The sequence below is a fragment of the Myripristis murdjan genome, chromosome 8, assembly GCF_902150065.1.
Source record: "Myripristis murdjan chromosome 8, fMyrMur1.1, whole genome shotgun sequence".
Taxonomy (NCBI): domain Eukaryota; kingdom Metazoa; phylum Chordata; class Actinopteri; order Holocentriformes; family Holocentridae; genus Myripristis; species Myripristis murdjan.
The window spans coordinates 8,933,013-8,953,137 of record NC_043987.1 but is presented as its reverse complement, the minus strand read 5'-3'; the positions used below and the strand labels follow the sequence as shown (position 1 = coordinate 8,953,137).

Below are 20,125 nucleotides of genomic sequence, written 5' to 3'. Positions count from 1 at the left end.
CACACACACACACACACACACACACACACACACACACACACACACACACACACACACACACACAATAAACTGACCTCTCCCAGTCTGGTGATGGCCCAGTGTGTCCTGCTGCTGGACCTTTGGATTTGGACAGAAAATGATTCCTTCTTTAGCCGTGACAGTCAAGTTACCTTAGCTCTCAATCTAATGATCAGTTACTGCATTGTTTACTTGGCTAAAGCTACACAAATACAATGACAAAGCAACAGAAAAAGAGAAGAGAAAAGCTGTGTGACCTGTGATAAATAAAAACTCACTGACAGATAGGCAGACTTATCCCATGTATGTCTTTACACAGCTGGAAATGAGGCTGACAGAATAAATTTGAATCATTGAACTTCAGCCAAATGTCAAAAACCACCACATCTTCAAACCTCAATTTAGTGGTCAAATGCACCATGAAGCTTTTTTCCCTGCTGATTGAACTGAATGTGTCACCTGCTCCTCCCTGCCTCTGCTCTGTAGACTCTCCTTCTCCATCATCTCCTACAATATCACAACCTAAATTTGTTTCTAGCACACACATGCATGCTAGCAGCAGAGACACCCAGCATGACAGGGACATTATCCCTCCTTGAAGCCGTGTCTGTGTCCGGGCATTGGGATTCCCCTCAGTAGAAAACAAGATTCAGCAGAATGTCACCTGAAATTAATTTGCCTGAAAAACAGGCAGACGTCATGCTGTGAATTAAACCCAGATAGAGTTTTAAAATGCACAGTCTGTTGTGGCCTGCTTTCATCTGGCAGCTTTATCATCGCTATTCAAATGTCAAAGCTGAAACACATTTTTAAGGGGAACCGAGAAAATGAGGAGTGAGGGAGTCACACAACCAAGGAGAACCATGAGGCAAGGTTGTGCTGAGATATGACTTCTGACCAGCAGGGGGCGCATGTGCCTCAAGAGGTAAGAAGCTCCAGCAGCTCCCTGCCTGTATGAGTGCTTGACAGCTTGACTGTGTCTGTCTCACCTGAGGAGGTTTGCGGTGGGTTTGACTGGGCCTGGCCTGCCAGTGGAACATGGTAAACCTGGACACACACACACACACACACACACACACACACACACAGGTCACAGATTTCATATACAGTACAGCACATTGTTAGAAATCGTGAAAGTCTAACATTTTTCCTGCAAGATTTTAGCATGACCACAAGAGCTTGCTCGCACAAACATTCCTTATTGTGACATAAATTACTTGGACTTATCTGACCGTGCACAAAACCAGTGTGTTAAGGGGACAATTTTTATGTTACATTATGATGCTAATGACAGAGGATGGATATAGTGTAAACTGTATGATGGGAACCACCAGTGCAGTTTCATATGTGTGTGTGTGTGTTCTCACTGTTGGCATGAGTGGTGATGGAGCAGCAGCGGGCTCTGTGGTTGAGACCAGTACAGAGGGGGCAGCAGCAGCCACTGCTTCAACAGGCGTCTCCCCCCCAGCCTCCCTGAGGAAACACACAGCAGCACATGTATCGCTGTTACTTTGCCTATTATCAGTATGCCTGGCTCTATTTGTGGTCAGAGATTACACCTAGAAGTGACAGATTTGGTTTCCCGAAAGCTGATACTGATATTTTTGGGCTGAAGCTGTGAATAGGTGTTTAATAGTGGAATAAAAGTCTTGGACATCAGCCAGTACTGATAGACTGCCAACATTTTGGTGCATCCCTATTTGTGTTTCTACATCCACTGGATCAAGTGACTCCTGTCATGAAGACAATATTGGCAGTAACATCAAAAAGTGAACATGCTGGAGTGAGTAAAGACGGTTTCCTCAGCACAGATTTTACTAAATTATTTCTGACAGATCAATTCCAGCAGAGGTTGAATTTTGTGTAATGATTTTGAGTACTTTTTGAGCTAATCCAAGAATTCTTTTTTTTTTTTTCAACTTTAAGAGCTACATGCTAGAGACATTTCTTTTTTGTTCTTCATTCTATGATATTATTTATAATTATTTATTATAAAATATATTATATTTATTATCACTGAGGTTGCTATACTTAGTGGGTGTCTCCAGACAATTTTGCAGAGGTGAGTGTCAGTGTGTATACAATCATGTGCATGCAATACACATTTGGTAAGTGTCCCCACATGACTGAACAGGTATTTACTGTGGGTGTGTGTGTGTTGTGTGTGTTCTTACTTGCTGGGTGTCTCCATCTGGTTCTGTGGGGGCTGAGGGGAGGCACAAGGTGTGCTGTAAGTAGAGGCTGGGCCTGTTGCTGTAGGAGGGGTCACAGCTGGCTGAGCCAGTGGCGGGGTGTCTGAGGCTGGTGGGCGGGCCAGCAGAGGGTCCTGCACATAAACAACACAATGGAGGAAAATACAAAAAACAGCAAAGGCAGTTTCTTCATTTTTAGAGGTAACAGTGCAGTGTAGCAACTGGAATCAGCAAAAATAATCCAAATTCATAATGGCAAAACAACAGACTCAGACATGACACAATAATACACAAGACGATGAAAGCACTGTTTCATTTATCTTTTATACTGTGCTTTCTTACACACTAAAACATAACGGCAACACCATATAAGGATAACTTTAACATGTATAACCGCTGAATTCACTATTTAATACATGCTAATGATATCCTTATATGTGCTTACCACCATATTACAGTGTGTTAGAGAGCATAAAAACTATGCTGAGGGGTTAAAATAAAGTATTCCCAACAATTCCTGTTTTTCTCTTGTAAATTAAATTGGTAGAAGAACAGAATGAAGCTGAAATGCATGCTTTAACTTGAAATTTTATGGAGGTGGCAACCGTGGTCAAATCTTGCAACGTGACAGTGCTTAGCATTATGCCAAATATAGAGAACTCTGTCCAAAATTTGAATCACACTGCAGCTGCGACCACTTGTTTGAATGGTTTTTACAAGACAACAAACAGATGCAGCCAACTGTAACTACTCCCAGAACCCGAGAAACAGCTAATTGTCACAGGTAGACTCAACGGAAAACAGTCATTGTTTAGTTAGAGCCTAAGTGCTGCAGGCACAGCAGTGCTTCTTTTGTTGTAACATGTGGTTACGCCCCAATCCAAACACATCATTAAGAGCTTCAGACAGCTGCTGACCTGCTGGCTGCGGGGCGGCTGGTAGGGCCGCTGGGGGCGGGGCTGTGTGACCGGCAGGGGCGGGGTTGGGGCAGGACTCGGTGTCGGAGTTGGAGTTTGGGAGTGGGTGGCGCTGGCCACTTTCTTCGGGTTTCTAGTGTAGCCTTGCTCATTCTTATAGTTGTTTACAGCCTGTGTTGAAAAAAAAAAAAAAACAAGTGGATTTTTCTTTAACCAGTATTATGGAACACTAGATGTTGTGCTGAGAAGACACATTCTTTGATAAAACAGAAGAAATATATCCAACAAATCTTTGATAAATTCATCATACTCCCGCAACATTCACCATTAAACCCTACATCCATTCTTCCTCCCCCTGTTCATTTATCTTCCTTTCATCTTGTAATTCTAATGTAATCCTCTGTGAATTACAGAGCTAACTAGCTAAGATGTCTCTCTTAAGATTATGCAGTTTTTCCAACAAGGCCATTTTGCTTTATAAAGTACAAAACAAATAGCATTCATGGTTATGATAATGATTATCAGTTTTTATTTGATTCTTCTATCCCTCCTCCCCTCACCTGTCGGAGGAACTTATTGGCTATCAGGGCATCAGGGGACACATCTGATTGGCTACAGGTGGGGCAGACATGCTCCTCAGACTCCAGCAAGGCGGTGCGAATACCTGAAAAAGAGAGCAGAGTTTAAGGTTTAAGACTGAATGTGAACATGAGTGTGTGTGTGTGTGTGTGTAAACCCTCTCAGAGCTAGATCTGTGTGCTGCCAACAGTGTGTATGTGCTTATTTGTGCCTGTATAAGAGTTTAAGTCACTAAAGTGGATATTTTCTACAGAGGAGCATGCCTAACACTGTTAACTGCTACATGAATGTAACGTGTGCTTTGCTTTTGTCTTACACTCCCACAGTCAGCACAGTTGTAGGCCATTGCAGGGCAAGATTATGCCACCATACATTGGCTCTGTATATGCTGAGTAGTGTGTATATGCTGATGTGGGCAGGACATTTACAGCAGCCAACAGGAAACTGCTGGTAAGTCGTTGACTGTTTATTTCCTATACAACTCACTCTTGACAGGAATCAGAGATCTGACAAAGATCTGGCAAACTTTATTGTTTCCTAAAGGTTTTGAAATTTGTCAGATCTCAAAGGTCTAAAGACAGAGACTTTGGTTTCCTGCCCTCTTGATACGCATGTATCACAGTCAGCAATTACACTGAATAGCTAATTGAGCAGGTGGAGCCACAGGTTCATAAAGTATTTTCCCATTGCTTTTCCCCATGTGGAATTTTATTTTTAACAATATTATTCAGCACAGAATCGTGGGAGTCACCTGGATAAACTACACTACAAGTTATTGTATTCTGAGTGTTTCAACTAAAGCCTGTAGAGAGAGAGAGGAAGCCTAAATACGGCCTTTGGCTGCTGTGAGACAGGAAAAAAGTACAATCTTTTGGCAATCGGGGCCGGTGCTGAGGACTTGGCACAGTAGAATATATAGCTGTAACTGGACTACTACTTACACAGCCCAATAATTATAATGAAGACATAATCATAAGCTGATGTGAAATTTCAGGGAAGTTCCATTAGCCTTGAGGCTATGTGATGCTGACTAGTTGTTCAACCAGAGGAAAAAAGGTTTCTTTTTCCTAAATGATTCCAGATTTCAGTCATCTAAGCACATGGACATGTGTATCTTGTTAACCACCATCTAATCATTTTCACTAATGCACAGTATAAAAAATATTATAATATATATATAAAGCTGATTTTCTGGAAAAGTTTCATAGACCACTGTTTATCAGCCCTATTTAGCCCAGTTTTAGTGCTCTGTGTTGCCCCCTGGAGGTGGCATCAAATATTCTTGGAGGTGGAATAGTGAGTGCATCCTTAATAATCAGGATACTGGTGTGCATATAAATTAACTTATACATTTTATTCGCCAAAATATGATATATGTACAACAATTTGTCAGCAATTGGCATGTGCAGCAGGGCCTCACAGTCGTCGCAGTAGCTGTTTCCGCAGCAGGGGATGACCACAGCGTCGTTCAGCAGGTCTTTACAGATCAGACACAGGAGCTCATCAGGTGCTTGCTCCTCTTCATCCTCTGACTCAGGCTGCTGCTGGGGGACAAACGGTGGCCTTTCCTTCTTCCCCAGAGCGTAGGCCTCGCTGCAGAAGGATGTGAACACACACACAGAGCAGGTTTACATTCACATTTGAGGCGTTTAAGCGGTGGTGTTGTTGGGGCTGTGATTTTTCTTAAGGACAACTTGACAAAACATCACCAGAATCCACACATTCAAACATCAGACCTTTTGTCCTTAAATAGAAAAGGGACACACAAACATGTTGATTCACACTCACGCATCAATAGTAGGAATGGCATATCGCCCCGAGCTGGTGAGCATGGCTCCTTTCATGCTGGGATCATCCACTTCTACCATGAAAGAGCGAGGGATGCCTGTGCTCTTCTTTATCCTTGGAATGGCCTCATAGTTTTTATCCTGTAGTCACACACACACACACACACACACACACACACAGCTTTGAATTGCTATACTGTGTCTTCATCCAAATAATTAGGATTGCTAAAGCCACTTGGTCACACTTTATTTAGACTCATTCACAATTGAGACAAGCATTGATGGTTAACTTTATATTAACCTGTCCAATGTAAAAACTAAAAGCTACCAGTTGACTTTTCATTTAGCATCAACTTTGGATTAGTTAGGCTTTGTTAGGGTTAGGGTATGATTAGGGTCCGGGTCCCATTAATACTAAGTTTGTCCAAAGTTGAATACTGAAATTGGACAGTTTAAAGTTTTGTCAGCCAATCTACTGGGACATGTCCTGCTCTTACCCCATTGGTGGGACAGTTCCTGATGTGGTGTCCGTTCTTCCCACAGCGATAGCAGGTATAATTTGCAGGAGGAGGAGGACCATGCTTCTTTATGTAACTAGGAGAGAAAGAGAGAGAGAGAGAGACAATGAAAGAGAGAAAGAATGACAGCAGTAAGGAAGGTGATAGGAAGCACATAGGGAAGGGAGAGGTGGAAAATGAGAAAGGTAGAGGGACAGAAAGAAAAAGGAAAGAGGGAAAAAGGAAGGATTAAGCAAAAGCAAGGTAGAGGAAAAGAAGAAAGTCAGAGAAAGAAAGGGAGAGATGGGAAACAGTTCGAGTACAGTCTCAAAGGGCTTTCAAGGTCCTCAAGTTTACAAGTAACAAAATGTAGACAAAGCAGAGAAAGCCGGGAGACAGCAAAGGAAGGCAAAGGCGGAGGAGAGAGAGATAAAGAAAGAGACTGAATGAATGAGACAGAGAAAGGGAGGAGATGTAATAAGAACAAAATAACAACCAAGGATGAAGCGCAAAAGAGACGTGGCCTGGTGACTCACTGTGCGGGGTCGTAGCCATGATTGGACTGAGACATCATGGCTCTGATCTTATCTTCTTCCGACGCATCTGCATCAGCCAGATTAGCAGTCTGGACACACACACACAGTGAGAGAGAGAGAGACAGATAGAGACAGAGAAACAGAAAGAGAGAGAGAGAGTAGTCAAACAAAATAATGACAAAAAAGGCCATATAATAATCAGCACGTTCAAATTAATTAAAAATCAAATGTGCATTGATTCACATTGGCTTCCCAGCCCCATATGTTAAAGGGATAGTTCACCCATTTTGAAAAACAAGCGCTTATTTCACTTCCCCCCTAGATGTAATGTAGGACAGTAAAGGTACTTTCCTCATTGTTACTGAGTGCTGGATGCTCGCTGGGTGCTCCAAATGCATTGAGGTAGATTTCCCCCGGTACCAATAACTGCCTTAATCCACTCAAAGAAGGTTTAATATCACTTAACAAGTACTGCTTTCTGAAAATAAAATACACATATGACTGCTTAGTGCACATGGACAATAGTTTAGTTTGAATTACTGTTTATAACTGTATTTTTCCTGTTATCAGCATCTAGAAATAGCCTGTATCACTCACTGTAAAACCGTATATAGAAGAGCTGTAACCACCACAGAGACGAAGAAGGTTGCTTCAGTTAATTATCATTTGTTTTCTTCATCTTCATTGCTGCTTCTTTTCCTCTGCCCCCCTCTATCACACATTTCATGAACCTTTCAGGCACCTTTCCAGTCTCCGTTGCAACTGAGGACCAGCACAGAGACGTTAGACTGCTCAGGAAATAGTTCTACTGCTTTTTTTTTATTTATTTATTTTTTTTGTTACAACAGTCAAGATTTTATATGCCAATTTGGGCTCTAAAAATTCTGCTACAAATCATCAAACTAAAAAAAAATATTTTTTAGGATTATTAGCTGGGGGGAAGACCACTGCAATGGTTATGGGCTAATAGTTTTTGGAGCATCCAGCCAGTATCAGCACTCAGTAACAATGAGAGGAAGATAACAGCCACACAACTTTAGTGGAGTAGGACATTGAAGGTCACTGAACTGTTTGCTGTGGTCATTTGGCTAGTTCAGAACAAAACAACGACTGTGGTTGGCGGTAAAGTGTATCACACTTTTTTGAAAACTGAGAGCATATATTGTGCTGTGGCTGCTTGCTAAAAGTAGTAAATAAATGTTAATAGTTACCATCAATGGGAAAATAGATATTAGCCCAGTGCCAAGGGCACAGTTCTTTGCAGTTGCAAGAATACACCTAAAGTTGGCCACCACTCTGAACATCCTGCTATGTTGATTTGAACAGGGAGGTCTGTAATACTGCAATTCAAGATCTACAATAGCACCACTAATGTCCTACACAACAGCTAAGGGGTAGGTGAAATAATGTCAAAATTTTCAAAATGGATGAACTATCCCTTTAAAGTTGACATTGCAAACATATTCCCCTATTAACAATTAAAAACATTACTAAATACTACTATTGTAGCTTAACTCTTGCCATGTTAAATATACAAGAGAGAAGAGAGAGGAAACCTTAGAAAGAAGGGCCACAGCTCTGGAAGCACTCTGCTCGTCCATCTGTTTGAATCAAACACAAAATTAGATTCACTAATAAAGCGACTGTCCAATCATAGAGCTGCTAAACACATATATGCAGGAGTCAACACGGCAAATGAATGGGATTTTTGTGTCTGTAAGTACTGGAATCTGGGAGGAAAAACCAATAAGAAGATCAAGCCAAGACAGACACATGATTTTTAAACTAAGAATCATCAGATTTGGCTCCAGAACAAGCCCATCTGGTCTATAAAATACAGTCAGCCTCTGGACAAACTCTAATTTAAAGTCACCATGCTGTGAGAGAAACCACTGTCTATTTGTCCTACTTCTACACAATGCTCAGTCTGCTGCCGGATTTGACATTTCAGCTGAGAAAACAAATTTCACTGTCATCTAGCAGTGATTTTCATAGAGAGCGGGGTATTAAATGTCACTGCACTGTTCTCATCCCAGGATTTCTACCTCAGCACCTCCTGTCAACTCGGTTTCTTCTTGTCTCTAAAAAGCGGCTGTGCTGAAAAGCAAGGGACTGGCGATGTTTCCTGAGAGTCTTTACTTGGTTTTAGTTGGTAAAAATGTCTCTACGCTCTGCTCTCATCGCCTCATATAACCTCAGTGCTTCCTGTCACGTCAGCTCTTCTTGTTTATGACAACCGGCTCTTGTTTTTCAATTCCTCTGCTGTTTGAGGTTAAGAATAATGAGCCAAGAAAGCAGTGTTTCACTCAGAGATGAAACAAGTGGCTCAATACATGTTACACATGTTGGACATGCTTTCAATGGTAGGAAATAATAAATTACTTGTAGTATTATAAGATCAAAGATAATTAATGTGGACAGTGGCCAAATTGAAGTTTTTAGTTTCAGTAAATGCATCACAATTAGATTTGTTCCTGACTGGATCCCCTCACCAAAACAAACAAACTAAAATCCTTCCAGTCAAGCCAGTTTGCAGCATATGAATTGGAAACCCCCCCCTGCTCAATGGATTTGCTTCACTTGAATAAGATGATCTGCAGGGTGCAGGGGTGTGACTGTCCACTACTGGTCCTCTACTTAGAATTAATCCCGCTTAAACTAAACTACATTACTGACAAATAGTATTCTCATACTGAACCATATGAAAACAAAACTTAATAGTTTGTGAACATTAAAGCATGTCATGCAGTGACATGAGTTACTGCACAATACACATATTAATAAAATGAAATAAAATGTACGCATCCAAATTGTTCATTGTGAAGTATGCTTAATGTTGACTTCCTAAATCATTTATATCATCTATTAATTCTTCTTCCCTTCACACAAAAAGGGCTTGCTCTGTTCAATTTGGCCTGACAATTGGCACTGTTCTCAATGACATGAAATCATTTCTTCTTCTCTCACTAAAGTGGATGAGTTATGTTGTGTGCAGCTTTAGGACAGATGGATTTCCCATGCTGGGTACAATGAAGTATGGCATCTAAGAATAAATCTAGTAATTACATATTTTAAATCATTTATTGCTGGTAAATCAACTCAACCCATACAATGAGATTCCTGTTTACTGTTCAAGAAGGGGAGATTTATCTTGTAAAGTAATTGATGATGTGTCCTATTCAGCACAGATAAGAGGATATAATGTACTAATGTTTTAGTCAGCAAAAACTGATTGAGGACTGATCCCATTCCCTAATTACTGTACATCAGTAAGTTTGTTTTTATTGTCTATCACAGTCTGGTTTTGCTCCTCCTGTTACTGTCCTAGCATGGATCTGTGGAAGTCAGAGCAAAGAAATTGTTTTGGACCTTAGCAACAAAAGTGTCACCTTGTAAGATATATCAAAACTAGAGACAGAGACGGTAGAGACATCCTCTGTATATCACAGTACCAAACTTAATGTTGCTTAAAAACACATTTGTTAAACTTTCCAAAGTAGGGGCCATGTGTGTACCATATTTTTTCTATTAAATGTAGTTTTTCAACCAAGAAAACAAGAGGAAAGAAGACTTTAACAATTATTAAACAGTCACAATGAAATACAACAGAAATCTCAAAGTGATGTCTCAAAAATGGGGGCGACATAATGACATTTCTCCTGTGAACTCACACACATAATCAATACAACAATAAGACAGCTTCATACATAATACAAAATACTTTATTGGTAAAAAACAAAACAAAAAAAGTGTGTTTAGTTCAGCAACTCATTATCAAGAGTTAAGACATCCAAAGAGTGATTTATGAAGGAGACATTTTGATACCACGGTATACAAATGACTTCTACTGAGAAAGCAGAGATAAATTCAGGTCAGTGCAAAAATTCATCCAGACTGTTGCAAGTAAGGCAGCAAAGTTAGTTGACAGCTTCAGAGACAAAATGTCAGCAGAGCAATTCAATAACACGGGGGAAAAAACTAGATGGGGACTACTGGGTTCCTGAATTTGAGAAGTGGATGAAAGATTAACAGTTTTATTCATGTCAGATCAATTTGTCTGAGAGGAAGACTTTATGTTTTTTTTAGCGATCCCTAAGGAGAGATTTGATTCACTGAGGTGAAGTCTGCAAACTGGTCTGAAATCTCATTATCCTGAGTAGCTGAAGCCACAGGGAGGAGGGAGGACAGAGGATGTGGCAAACAGCGAGCTATTTATCCTAGGGTAAATAAATTTATCTAAAGACGACAAAAATACACAACTCCATCATTTAAATTTGGTCAAGAGGGCATTTTATTTGTAGAGTGTTTAGGCAAAATAAATCAAACACTGGCATTAAATTTTTGCATGTTGACAGGAACACTGAGAGATGCTTTTTCTGTTTTGGGTTTGGTCCAATCATCTGTTGGGCAAAGTTAATGCAAATCACTATTACATAATGATACTGAACACAGTCCAAATGTAATATTGATTACTAAAAATTCTCATTTTTTCCCTAGACTTCAATTTGTCACAGTTTGATGATTTTTGTTGATGTTAAGTACGATTTATGCAGATAACTGCTTTAAAAATAAGTTTCTATTCATTTCCAGACCCATGTAGCAATCCAGAGTCAATGATCACTTGTACTCAATATCTCAGTGATGGTGACAGGAAATGTGACTTGATTAAAGAGGTAATCGCGTCATGGAAGTTATTACTCTAAGAGAGAAATGCATAAAGGGTTCAAGATAATCATTCATATTCATCATGTTGATAGTGATTAGAATGGGACTTGCTCTTGGGGTGACTGAGTTGATTCCTCTCCCACTGTATTAAAACACCTGAACCGTTCATGCAGCAGAACCTCCGGCTACATTCAACTGTATTAAGGTGAGACTACCCTGTGAGCTGATATGAGTAGTTATTGTGAAAGATTATTAAAATGAAACTATATCCATCTCCAAAAGGCCATAAAATGCTTCAGGTATCACACAGAGCTAGTCTGAGAAAATGTAAGGTGTTGAATCATGAGGCAGTGCTGACATGACTCATGGTGGTGGAAAGGTTCACTGTCGGCTGAGTGTGCATGGTGAAACAGCAGTTGGGTTATCAGCTCTCAATAGCTGCTTTGCATTTTGTTTCACAGTATGATAGTGTTTGACCCACCCAGTCTGCTAACAACACCCACCAGTAGATATTAAATGAGCTTGGACAATGACTGTATCCTCTTTGTGTTTACATAACACATCACACACATGTTGAGTGGTGTTGGAGATTTAAACCTTGCAACATTTATTAGGAGGAATATATATAAAACCAAAAGATTTATTTTCTCATGTTAGGTGTATAGCATTGAAAATGTGATCTTTTAATCAACATAAACTGTATACTGAGTTCACATCTCTCAGTCTGATCCTAGTGAGTGATTCATAATACACATAGTGTATCTCTGCATATCTTTTTTCACTTTATTTCAATGTGTGGTATGATTAAATTGAGAGCAAAAGCTCCCATGAAACCAAAAAACCTTTGATAAATACAGCTTGAAGCGAGAACAGACACTGGCAGAGGTAACTTGTCTTCCAGTCAGCTGTTTTCAATGTGGAATACCACTCAGTGCTGATTCTATCTAGCAATTCTAGAAATTCTTTGATGTATGTATAATAAAATGCATTAAAGGTTTAAAAGGTGCTACTTGCAGCATTTTGCAGTAATGCATCCCATTAAGTTTGAGACATATGCATACTTACCATGAACGAATGAGACTGAAAAGAGTTAACAGCCTCTATTGCCTTGTACACTGCATTTTACATTGTGCAGCACAAAGGTGAAGTTTGCCTCTCAGAGAGTGCTTGAGGTTTTCTGACAGAGGCCCTCACTAATAATTCCATTTTTAACATGTTCCTGACAGAAACATTTGACAGAGAGAGCTAGAGTCAAACTCTGCCCAGTGTGTGTCAGGTCAATTTACATGAGAAAACCTGTATTATGGGGCGGTCACATCGGCGCTAAAGAAATATTCACATCCCAATCACACCCATTCAAAACCCCACAAGGTATGCAAAATAATGTTGCTTCTGGCAGCAAATTAATTTCATCTATTGCCCACATGCCAAGTTCAATCCAGCTGAACTTTGACCCGCAAATTTGTGTGACTCACAAATTAGGGGTGGAAGAACACAATATATGAGGCATTATTTGTTCTCTGACTTTAGGAATTTGAACTGGAACTGTTCTGTTCTGTTACCTGGCAAATCTGCCATTGTAACAGCAATACACCTAGGTGCAAGCACACCTGGCTTTTAAAGGGAGTGGGGGTTGGCAATCTAATTGGTTTATTGCATATTACACCCAAAACACACCCATGATTAATTAAGAAAGCAAGTACAAACCCTGTTCCACTGTTAAAACAGCAAAAGTGGACTTTGACACGTCCTAATTGCATTTGTGATGGTCTTCAGACAGTGTAGATGGTTAAAATAGAGTCCTTTGTCTTAGTTACAACTATGACCAAACACAATGGAAAGCTGGAGACTTTTTTGGTAATGTAAACTGTATACTGAGATAACATGATGCAAAATGCTAATCTCTAGCCTAGAGTATGGAAGGTAACTGTAACCCGCTCCATTATTGCTGCTGGGTTGCATAATAGCACAAAACAGGAAGTGGGCGCTCTACATCCAGAGCAAACAGAGCTACAGCTTTCATAGTTTTAGCAAAAAGTGGAAGGGATAATAGATATGGGGGGAAAAAAAACAACACTTTTTTTGTTTTTATTGTTCTTTACTGTTCTTCTTCATCGTCTTTCAAAGAATGCACACCACCCCATGTTTTTGGGAAACACTGACACTAACAATACCACTGATGTGAGATAGATTTAACCAATTGTCTTGAACGTGGTCTCGTAATTATACCAGGCAACTACAATTAATTTAATGGTAATGTAATGATATTTACAAATGCTAGCTATATACATAATACTTCATCTCTATAGCAAGGTGCAATTTCAAAAGCATGTCTTTTATTTTGAGAAAGACAACATAACGAAAGCAGCAGAGCACACATTCAGCACACGTTCGAGAGCAGCTGTGTTGTGTTGGTGTTAGCTGTGTTGTATGTTTGGCAGTGCTGTTTGATTTTGGTTTGGTTACATACTGCTTTGGAGGCTCCGAAGGCGTAATGATGGTGGAGTTGGTGGTCTGAACGCTCACTAAACACAAAGAACAGAAAGAGAGACAATTATCAAAACAGGGTCATCCATGGCAATTAAACTCACAATACACACAAAACAATATGGTTTTGTTCTGACATAACCAAGAACCTTGAGGAGCATACAAACATAGCACTTCAAAATATAACCCTAACCCTATTCACATCATCAGAAAATTAGAATCTTGTGCTTTCTATACATTTTTATTTGTCGAACTCTTCACCACCCTCAAGGATACTTTACACAAACTTAAGAAGAAAGAACAAGAGTAGATAAAACAAATCTCATTAAGTCAACAAGCAGCCGTACTGAAGTTTCAGGAATAGTGGAACACGCCTGAGGAGGGCAAATACACCAGGTTTTAAGTCGAACTGTGGATGTCAGGACCACAAGTCTGGATGTTTAAGGCTGAAGCAGCCATGTTTTATCATGGAGAGCTGATGCAAAAGCCTGCATGTTCAAAGAAAACACAAAGGGCAAACAAACAAACAAACAAACAAAAAAAAAAACAGTTTGATCCTGATGCACAAGCATCCTGAGCGGTATGCTTGTGCAGGTGGTGGAAAGTTGTTGTTTGGCAATTTTTCATTTAACAATCTGGAATTTTTCCACTGTTTAATGTCGTTTGGCATAGGAATGAATGTCGGTTGGTTGTTTATCAGTTGTGTCATGGCCCAATTCTTTATGAAAACCCTCAGTGATGATTTGTGTCCGACTGTAAACCACTCTTCAGCCCGCATTCCTCACTGCACATCAGCATGATGCTGACAGTGCCTTGACCCTCCAACATTGCTGACTTTCCTGCAAAAGCCTGTCTAGAATCTGGGTAATCCCTGCATACGTCACCATGCATTTCTAAATAAGTTCTTGCCTCTTTCACTGAAAGCCGAAATAACCGTAGTTTACAATGGAAACCTAATGCAAAAGACTGCATATTTAAAACACAGTGTAAAGTGAACCTGGAACCCATCTGTGCTAGAAACAACCGTCGTTTACAATAGAAACCTGATGCAAAAGACTACAAATTCAAATTGTAGTGTAGGGTTAATCTGGAACCCATCAGAGCTTGAAGAACTGCAAACTAACCTTGAAGATACTGTTCACACACACACACACACACACACACACACACACACACATATATATATATATATATATATATATATATATATATATATATATATATATATAAATAATTCTGTTAATTTATTGTAATATTGTGCATCTGTTGTGTTAATGTTTGCTGTTGGACCTAAGTTTGTAAATGTCAGAGTGATTTCTCAGCTCTACTGAAGTAATTCCACCAGTCTGCCAGCGTGACAAAACCCCCAAAAAACTGGAAGTGCTTGTGGTTTGACACCTGCTCAGCTGAGTAACTGAAGCATTCCACTGACTAAACGAGAACATTGCTCTAAGGGGTTTCATTTGGGTAACTAAACCATCTACACAGGGCCATCAGAAATGTAGTCTAAAAACTGAAAAAACAAATAGAAACAACTGTAAAACTGTAAGACATTTATATAATCTCAAAAGATGAGGATAAACAGATTATGTTTCTTGTTCGTAAACAAGAGTAGGTTTGTGTGTATCAAAACAACTGGAGGGTGAAATGGCACCATCTCATTTTCATCACAATTTACTCTATTAAATGGATTTGACACCCACAAAAATTATGAGTTACAGTTGACCTGGGAAAAATAGATGACTGAAATAGATAACTTAAGTTAAAATATCTGAAAAATGCTGTTTATAGTCACAATCACAATCAGTTTAAGCATTTTGCAAGTGTTGTGAACACTTGAGTAATAAGTAAAGGGTAAAAGTGGTCTTCTATCAAAGAAAGAAGCTAGCTAGCTTGTTAACATTAGCCTGGCCTTGTGAAGCACATTCATATGGAACAGGTATAATTTTTCAGCAGCAGTACATATTGCCACTGAATTGCGGTTTACATGTTTACGATCTTGTGCTATTGTGGTTTAGCTGTATTTAGGACAGCTGGTTGGCAAACCAAGAGGGCGTCAAAGGCTGAGCAAAGCCAAACAAATACTTGTTAAAAAAAAAAAAAGTGTTACAACAGTCCAAATTGAAAAGCTCCTGTAAAACTGGTTCAAGGAGACAGAGTTGACTACCAACTCCCAGGACTGGATCACAGGCAGCAACTGCTGATGGGCTCTACTTTCCCACAGGGAGGCAACTGAACTGCAGAAAGCCTGTTTAGTGACTAAAGTGATCAAACTGACAGACTGTAGACAGGGTGGCCTCTGGCCTTGGCTTGATCTGATGGAATTTCATGCTGGGGCACAGACACACAAAGATGTATGCTAGGAAAATGAAATAGAGTAAAAATAATTCAGTTTTTGTGATTCGAGCTGCAGTTGCAGTCCGCCGTCAACTACACTTTCCTTGTATGGCTTCTGTATATGTATTGTTATAGTCTATTAATTTCTGCCATGCTGCAAAACAACTGCCTATCTGGGTTAATAAAGTTAACTTGAATAAAGCAGTATAGCTACTGCAGTATTTTGCACAGTGACATATTACTTCTTCACTAGAGATTTCTGGATCTCTGCTTTAATTGGTGTCATGGCCCAGCTTGACAATCCATTACAAAAAAGAAGGGGAGGCGGACAAAAAATGTGGGAGAAACAACTAAATTTATTAATGAACATATTCAAGTAGAGAAAAAATTGAGGGATGTGGAAAAGTCAATGTAGCCAGTGGTGAAGGTGATGCGTCTGAGGTAGTGTTTCTGTTGTATGGAATAAACCAAACATAAAGCCAACCAAAATCCAAATGCTCAAAAGGGGGAGCGCCCCCCAGATAAACTGGGGAACAGCCTGTTTGGGCCCAGGTGCTCCCAGTTGACATTGACACCCTGCCCCACCTACCAGGTATCTGAGAGACAGGTGGGCAATCTCCTCCTAGTGGCTAATAGAGATTGATCAAGAACTAAATGATCCAATTCCCATTTAAAAAGAGTGTGGAGAGCAGAAAATGGTTGGTCCTGTTACTGATAATGCATCGACATTCAGATTACAGCACACCAAACATTCTGCAACAAGCCTATAGGGACCCACTATAATGACGAGTATCTTTAGACATCATAGCTGTGATTTTCATGGCTGTTCATCCATAATGGTCCCTAAACCCAACAGTCCTGTGAGAACAGCAGTGACTTAATAACTAATGCTGCTGCTCACAAACAGGCCAGGGAGTAAAACTGCAGTAGCTGATTAACTTCTTAAGGCATTCCCTTACTGTAAAGCATTTTATAGTATTACACTACTCTTCGCTTAGTTGTATTCCTTGTGCTTTCTGATTTCAGTATCTTTTTTTTTTTACTTATTTTGCTATGCGCCAGTATCAATAGCCATTTTCACTTTTTATTATATTGTAACATTTTATGATTATATACTACATTCAATGCTCATGTGCTTTATTGCAATGCACTTTGTATTTTGAAAGGTGCTCCAAAAATTAAAGTTTTTATTATCATTATTATTATTAGTAGTAGTAGTTGTAGTAGTAGCAGTTGTGGTAGTTGTTGCTATCATTATTGTTTGTAAGATGTCTTTTTTATATGAGGAGAAGCTTTTACCCAGCTCTATTTAGGAAATGAGAGTCTCCCTTTTCACGGTATAAATTCATTATTTACAAAAAGTCATAGCAGTTTGATGCAAGTTACATAAAAACAAGTCTCACCAGGGGGATTTTAACACTATTCTGAAAATAATTTATCATGTTACTCATATGAATGTTCCCCTGATGGAGACTGCTGACTGCAGCTCATAGTGTGCTTGTCTTTTCATCTACCAGTATTAAGTGATTACACAAACCTCTATTCATCTTTCACTGCCATGTTACACTAGTAGTGCAGTGCTGAATATGTGTGATGGTGCTTCCAATTTCTTGATGGGGTGTGAGGTCATTTAGCATGTAGGCCAAGTACCATAACGCTCCATGTGGACCAAGACAAAAGGTGCTGTTGCAAGCAGGGTGGGGCCTTTACAACCACAGGGATAGCACTAATAACTGTGCAGCAGTGTCGCTGTGGGCCTAACCTGAAAATGAACACTTACATGATGTTGGTTTTGCTGTTTGAGGCCCTGACTCCACCCACAGGGATCCTCCTGATGATGACTGAGGAGTTTTTGGCGATGAGAGCGTCATCATCTGTGTACTCTGAAATAGAGAGACAGATTGAGGGTTGAAGGGTGAGAACGGCATGTGTGTGTGTGTGTGTGTGTGTGTGTGTGTGTGTGTGTGTGTGTGTGTGTGTGTGTGTGTTCTCTCTCATGATAGGATCTGTGTATGCTTCTATGCTTCATAATACAACTGACTTGTGGGTTCATATCATGTCTTGTTTCATATGAAGAGCTTATCTGCAGGATGTGCACACACTCAGGGGCGTCGTAGTGGGGGGAAAAGTGGGACTGACTACCCAGGGCCACAACTGGGGAGGGGACCCTCAAAAGGCCTGAAATAAAAAGGTTTGCCTATTGGCCGGCTATACAAGGGCCCAATAAGATTTCTTTTCATGGGACCCAAAATCCCGAGCGGCGCCCCTGGCCTGCACACACTTGAGTGTAAGATTTATCATACCTAACATCACTAACTTGAGTATGGTTATTTGCCTGCCTTTCATGAAATGAGCATATGGTCCTTTTATTATTATTATTATTATTATTAATTGCTACTTTGAAACATTTTTTTGTCAACATTCCCTACACTGATTTTTTTTTTTTTTTTTCTGAGTGTGTGTGCATCTATCAGCACACAAATCGGTGTCACTGCTCTTATAGTCTCATGGGCACAATTATGCTGTGATCCCTCTCTGCTATTTATACCAGACATCCGTCCCCAGACTTTTACACGGCACTAATAGGGCTGATTTACGGCCGTCAGGAAACCTCTAACCCCATTCACCGAGGCCGTTTAAGGAGATAAAGCATAATGCAGCAGGAATTTTGCCCATTCATTAGGTCCTTTGTCCCCTAGTGACTTTTCTAGACAAGTTTGCTGTCATCATCAAGCCAAAGAGGTGACGCAACCACTGGACGAGACAGCTGTCAGGGCTGGACCACGTGTTTTGTCAAAATTCAAACCGGCAGCCTGTCACCCAGTTTCCAATCTATTAAAGAAAATTGCGTAAAAGTCCATATTTGCGTGTGTCATTACCTTCTTTGGTCTGTGAGTTGGTAATCTGCAGGTCGCAGTCCCCGGCTCTGAGTTTCTCTCTGCCCATGATCTGCCTCTTCAGCTCCTTCAGCGTGATGTACAGGCCGTCAAAAACCACCGTGTCGGACTTGAGTTTAGAGGAGAATTTGTAATGAACATGAGCCATGCCGGCAGTGAACAAAAACTAGTCCCCACTGATCAAAAAACAAGAGCTAAGCGACTACAAAACGGTATCTGTTTACTGTGGGGAAACACAGACTTGTACGAGCAAAGTTAGCTAGCTGACTGGCGTTAGCAACCGGCTACACTGAAAGTCAATGGCCTAAGCTAACAGACTAGCCGGCTGATTAACACTGCCTAACAAAGTGGCTTGCACAAGATGACATTCCCCAGCGTTTCGTGTAACAGCAGCAGATGATCAAATTAAAGCGGATTCAGTCAGTTCCGATTCAAATTTCAACTTTTATTCCTCCCCATGTTGCTCTCCCGAAACGTTCGTTGACAGAAATCACCAGCTGTTTCCACAAGCAACGACTCGTCATCACACGATCAGCTGCTGCCTTCAAGGACTGCGCGTCACCTCCGAATTTACAGCTCCGCAGTCGGAAACCCGAGCTGTCGCGCATTACGGGGCATTTGGTCGGAAATAACACTATGAACTATGTAAAGTAGATTTTTGGTGGCTGTTTCATTGGCTTTGCGCCTCGGTGACAGAATGAAAAGAATAAAAAATGCAGGTATGGAATTTGTGCGGCAATTGAACTTTAACTGGAAAATAGAGACATATGAATTTGATAAATAGCCTACATGCAGTTTCAAGCAATTGCATATGCAGGCATTTGTTAGGTGAGTTCAGTGGGCCTAGATCTCGTGGTTTAATTTTTTTCTTCCCTGAAATATCAAATTTTCTGTTATAACATGGAAAAATTACAAAGGACTACCAACACACTACCCACAATTCATCATTCATCATTTTCAATGTAAAATTGAAAATGATCAATTATATTCATTACTAGTTAATTATTAATTATACTGAAATTATAGTAGCGGTTAACTGCTTAAATTTTGTTGTATGGGGCTGTTTATCGGACAAAATGGTGCCATGGAGCTCAGTTTAGTTAAAATGGACTACAACAGAATGTCGTAGGCACACTAATAATCTTTCGGTTATATAGCACAGTACTCACACTGTCTCAGTCTCACTGAACACTTTGCTGTTTCATGGGCGTAT

At 40.1% G+C, this 20,125-nt stretch overlaps 1 protein-coding gene across 2 annotated transcripts in view; it reads right to left on the bottom strand.

The window, feature by feature from the left end:
* Positions 1 to 19,428, bottom strand: part of LOC115364101 (E3 ubiquitin-protein ligase RBBP6-like) — a 28,835-nt gene extending 9,407 nt beyond the window's left edge. For both annotated transcript variants that reach the window (XM_030058525.1, XM_030058526.1), the window contains exons 1-14: positions 18,895 to 19,428; positions 17,796 to 17,898; positions 13,662 to 13,716; positions 8,083 to 8,127; positions 6,527 to 6,615; positions 5,991 to 6,087; positions 5,495 to 5,634; positions 5,127 to 5,299; positions 3,688 to 3,791; positions 3,128 to 3,298; positions 2,193 to 2,344; positions 1,386 to 1,491; positions 1,008 to 1,065; positions 75 to 117 (exon numbers count right to left, since the gene is read on the bottom strand). In XM_030058525.1, the coding sequence (XP_029914385.1) occupies positions 75 to 117; positions 1,008 to 1,065; positions 1,386 to 1,491; positions 2,193 to 2,344; positions 3,128 to 3,298; positions 3,688 to 3,791; positions 5,127 to 5,299; positions 5,495 to 5,634; positions 5,991 to 6,087; positions 6,527 to 6,615; positions 8,083 to 8,127; positions 13,662 to 13,716; positions 17,796 to 17,898; positions 18,895 to 19,060 (1,502 nt within the window). In that variant the 5' untranslated portion in view covers positions 19,061 to 19,428. The remainder of the gene's footprint in view (positions 1 to 74; positions 118 to 1,007; positions 1,066 to 1,385; positions 1,492 to 2,192; positions 2,345 to 3,127; positions 3,299 to 3,687; positions 3,792 to 5,126; positions 5,300 to 5,494; positions 5,635 to 5,990; positions 6,088 to 6,526; positions 6,616 to 8,082; positions 8,128 to 13,661; positions 13,717 to 17,795; positions 17,899 to 18,894) is intronic.
* Positions 19,429 to 20,125: the final 697 nt, after the last annotated feature.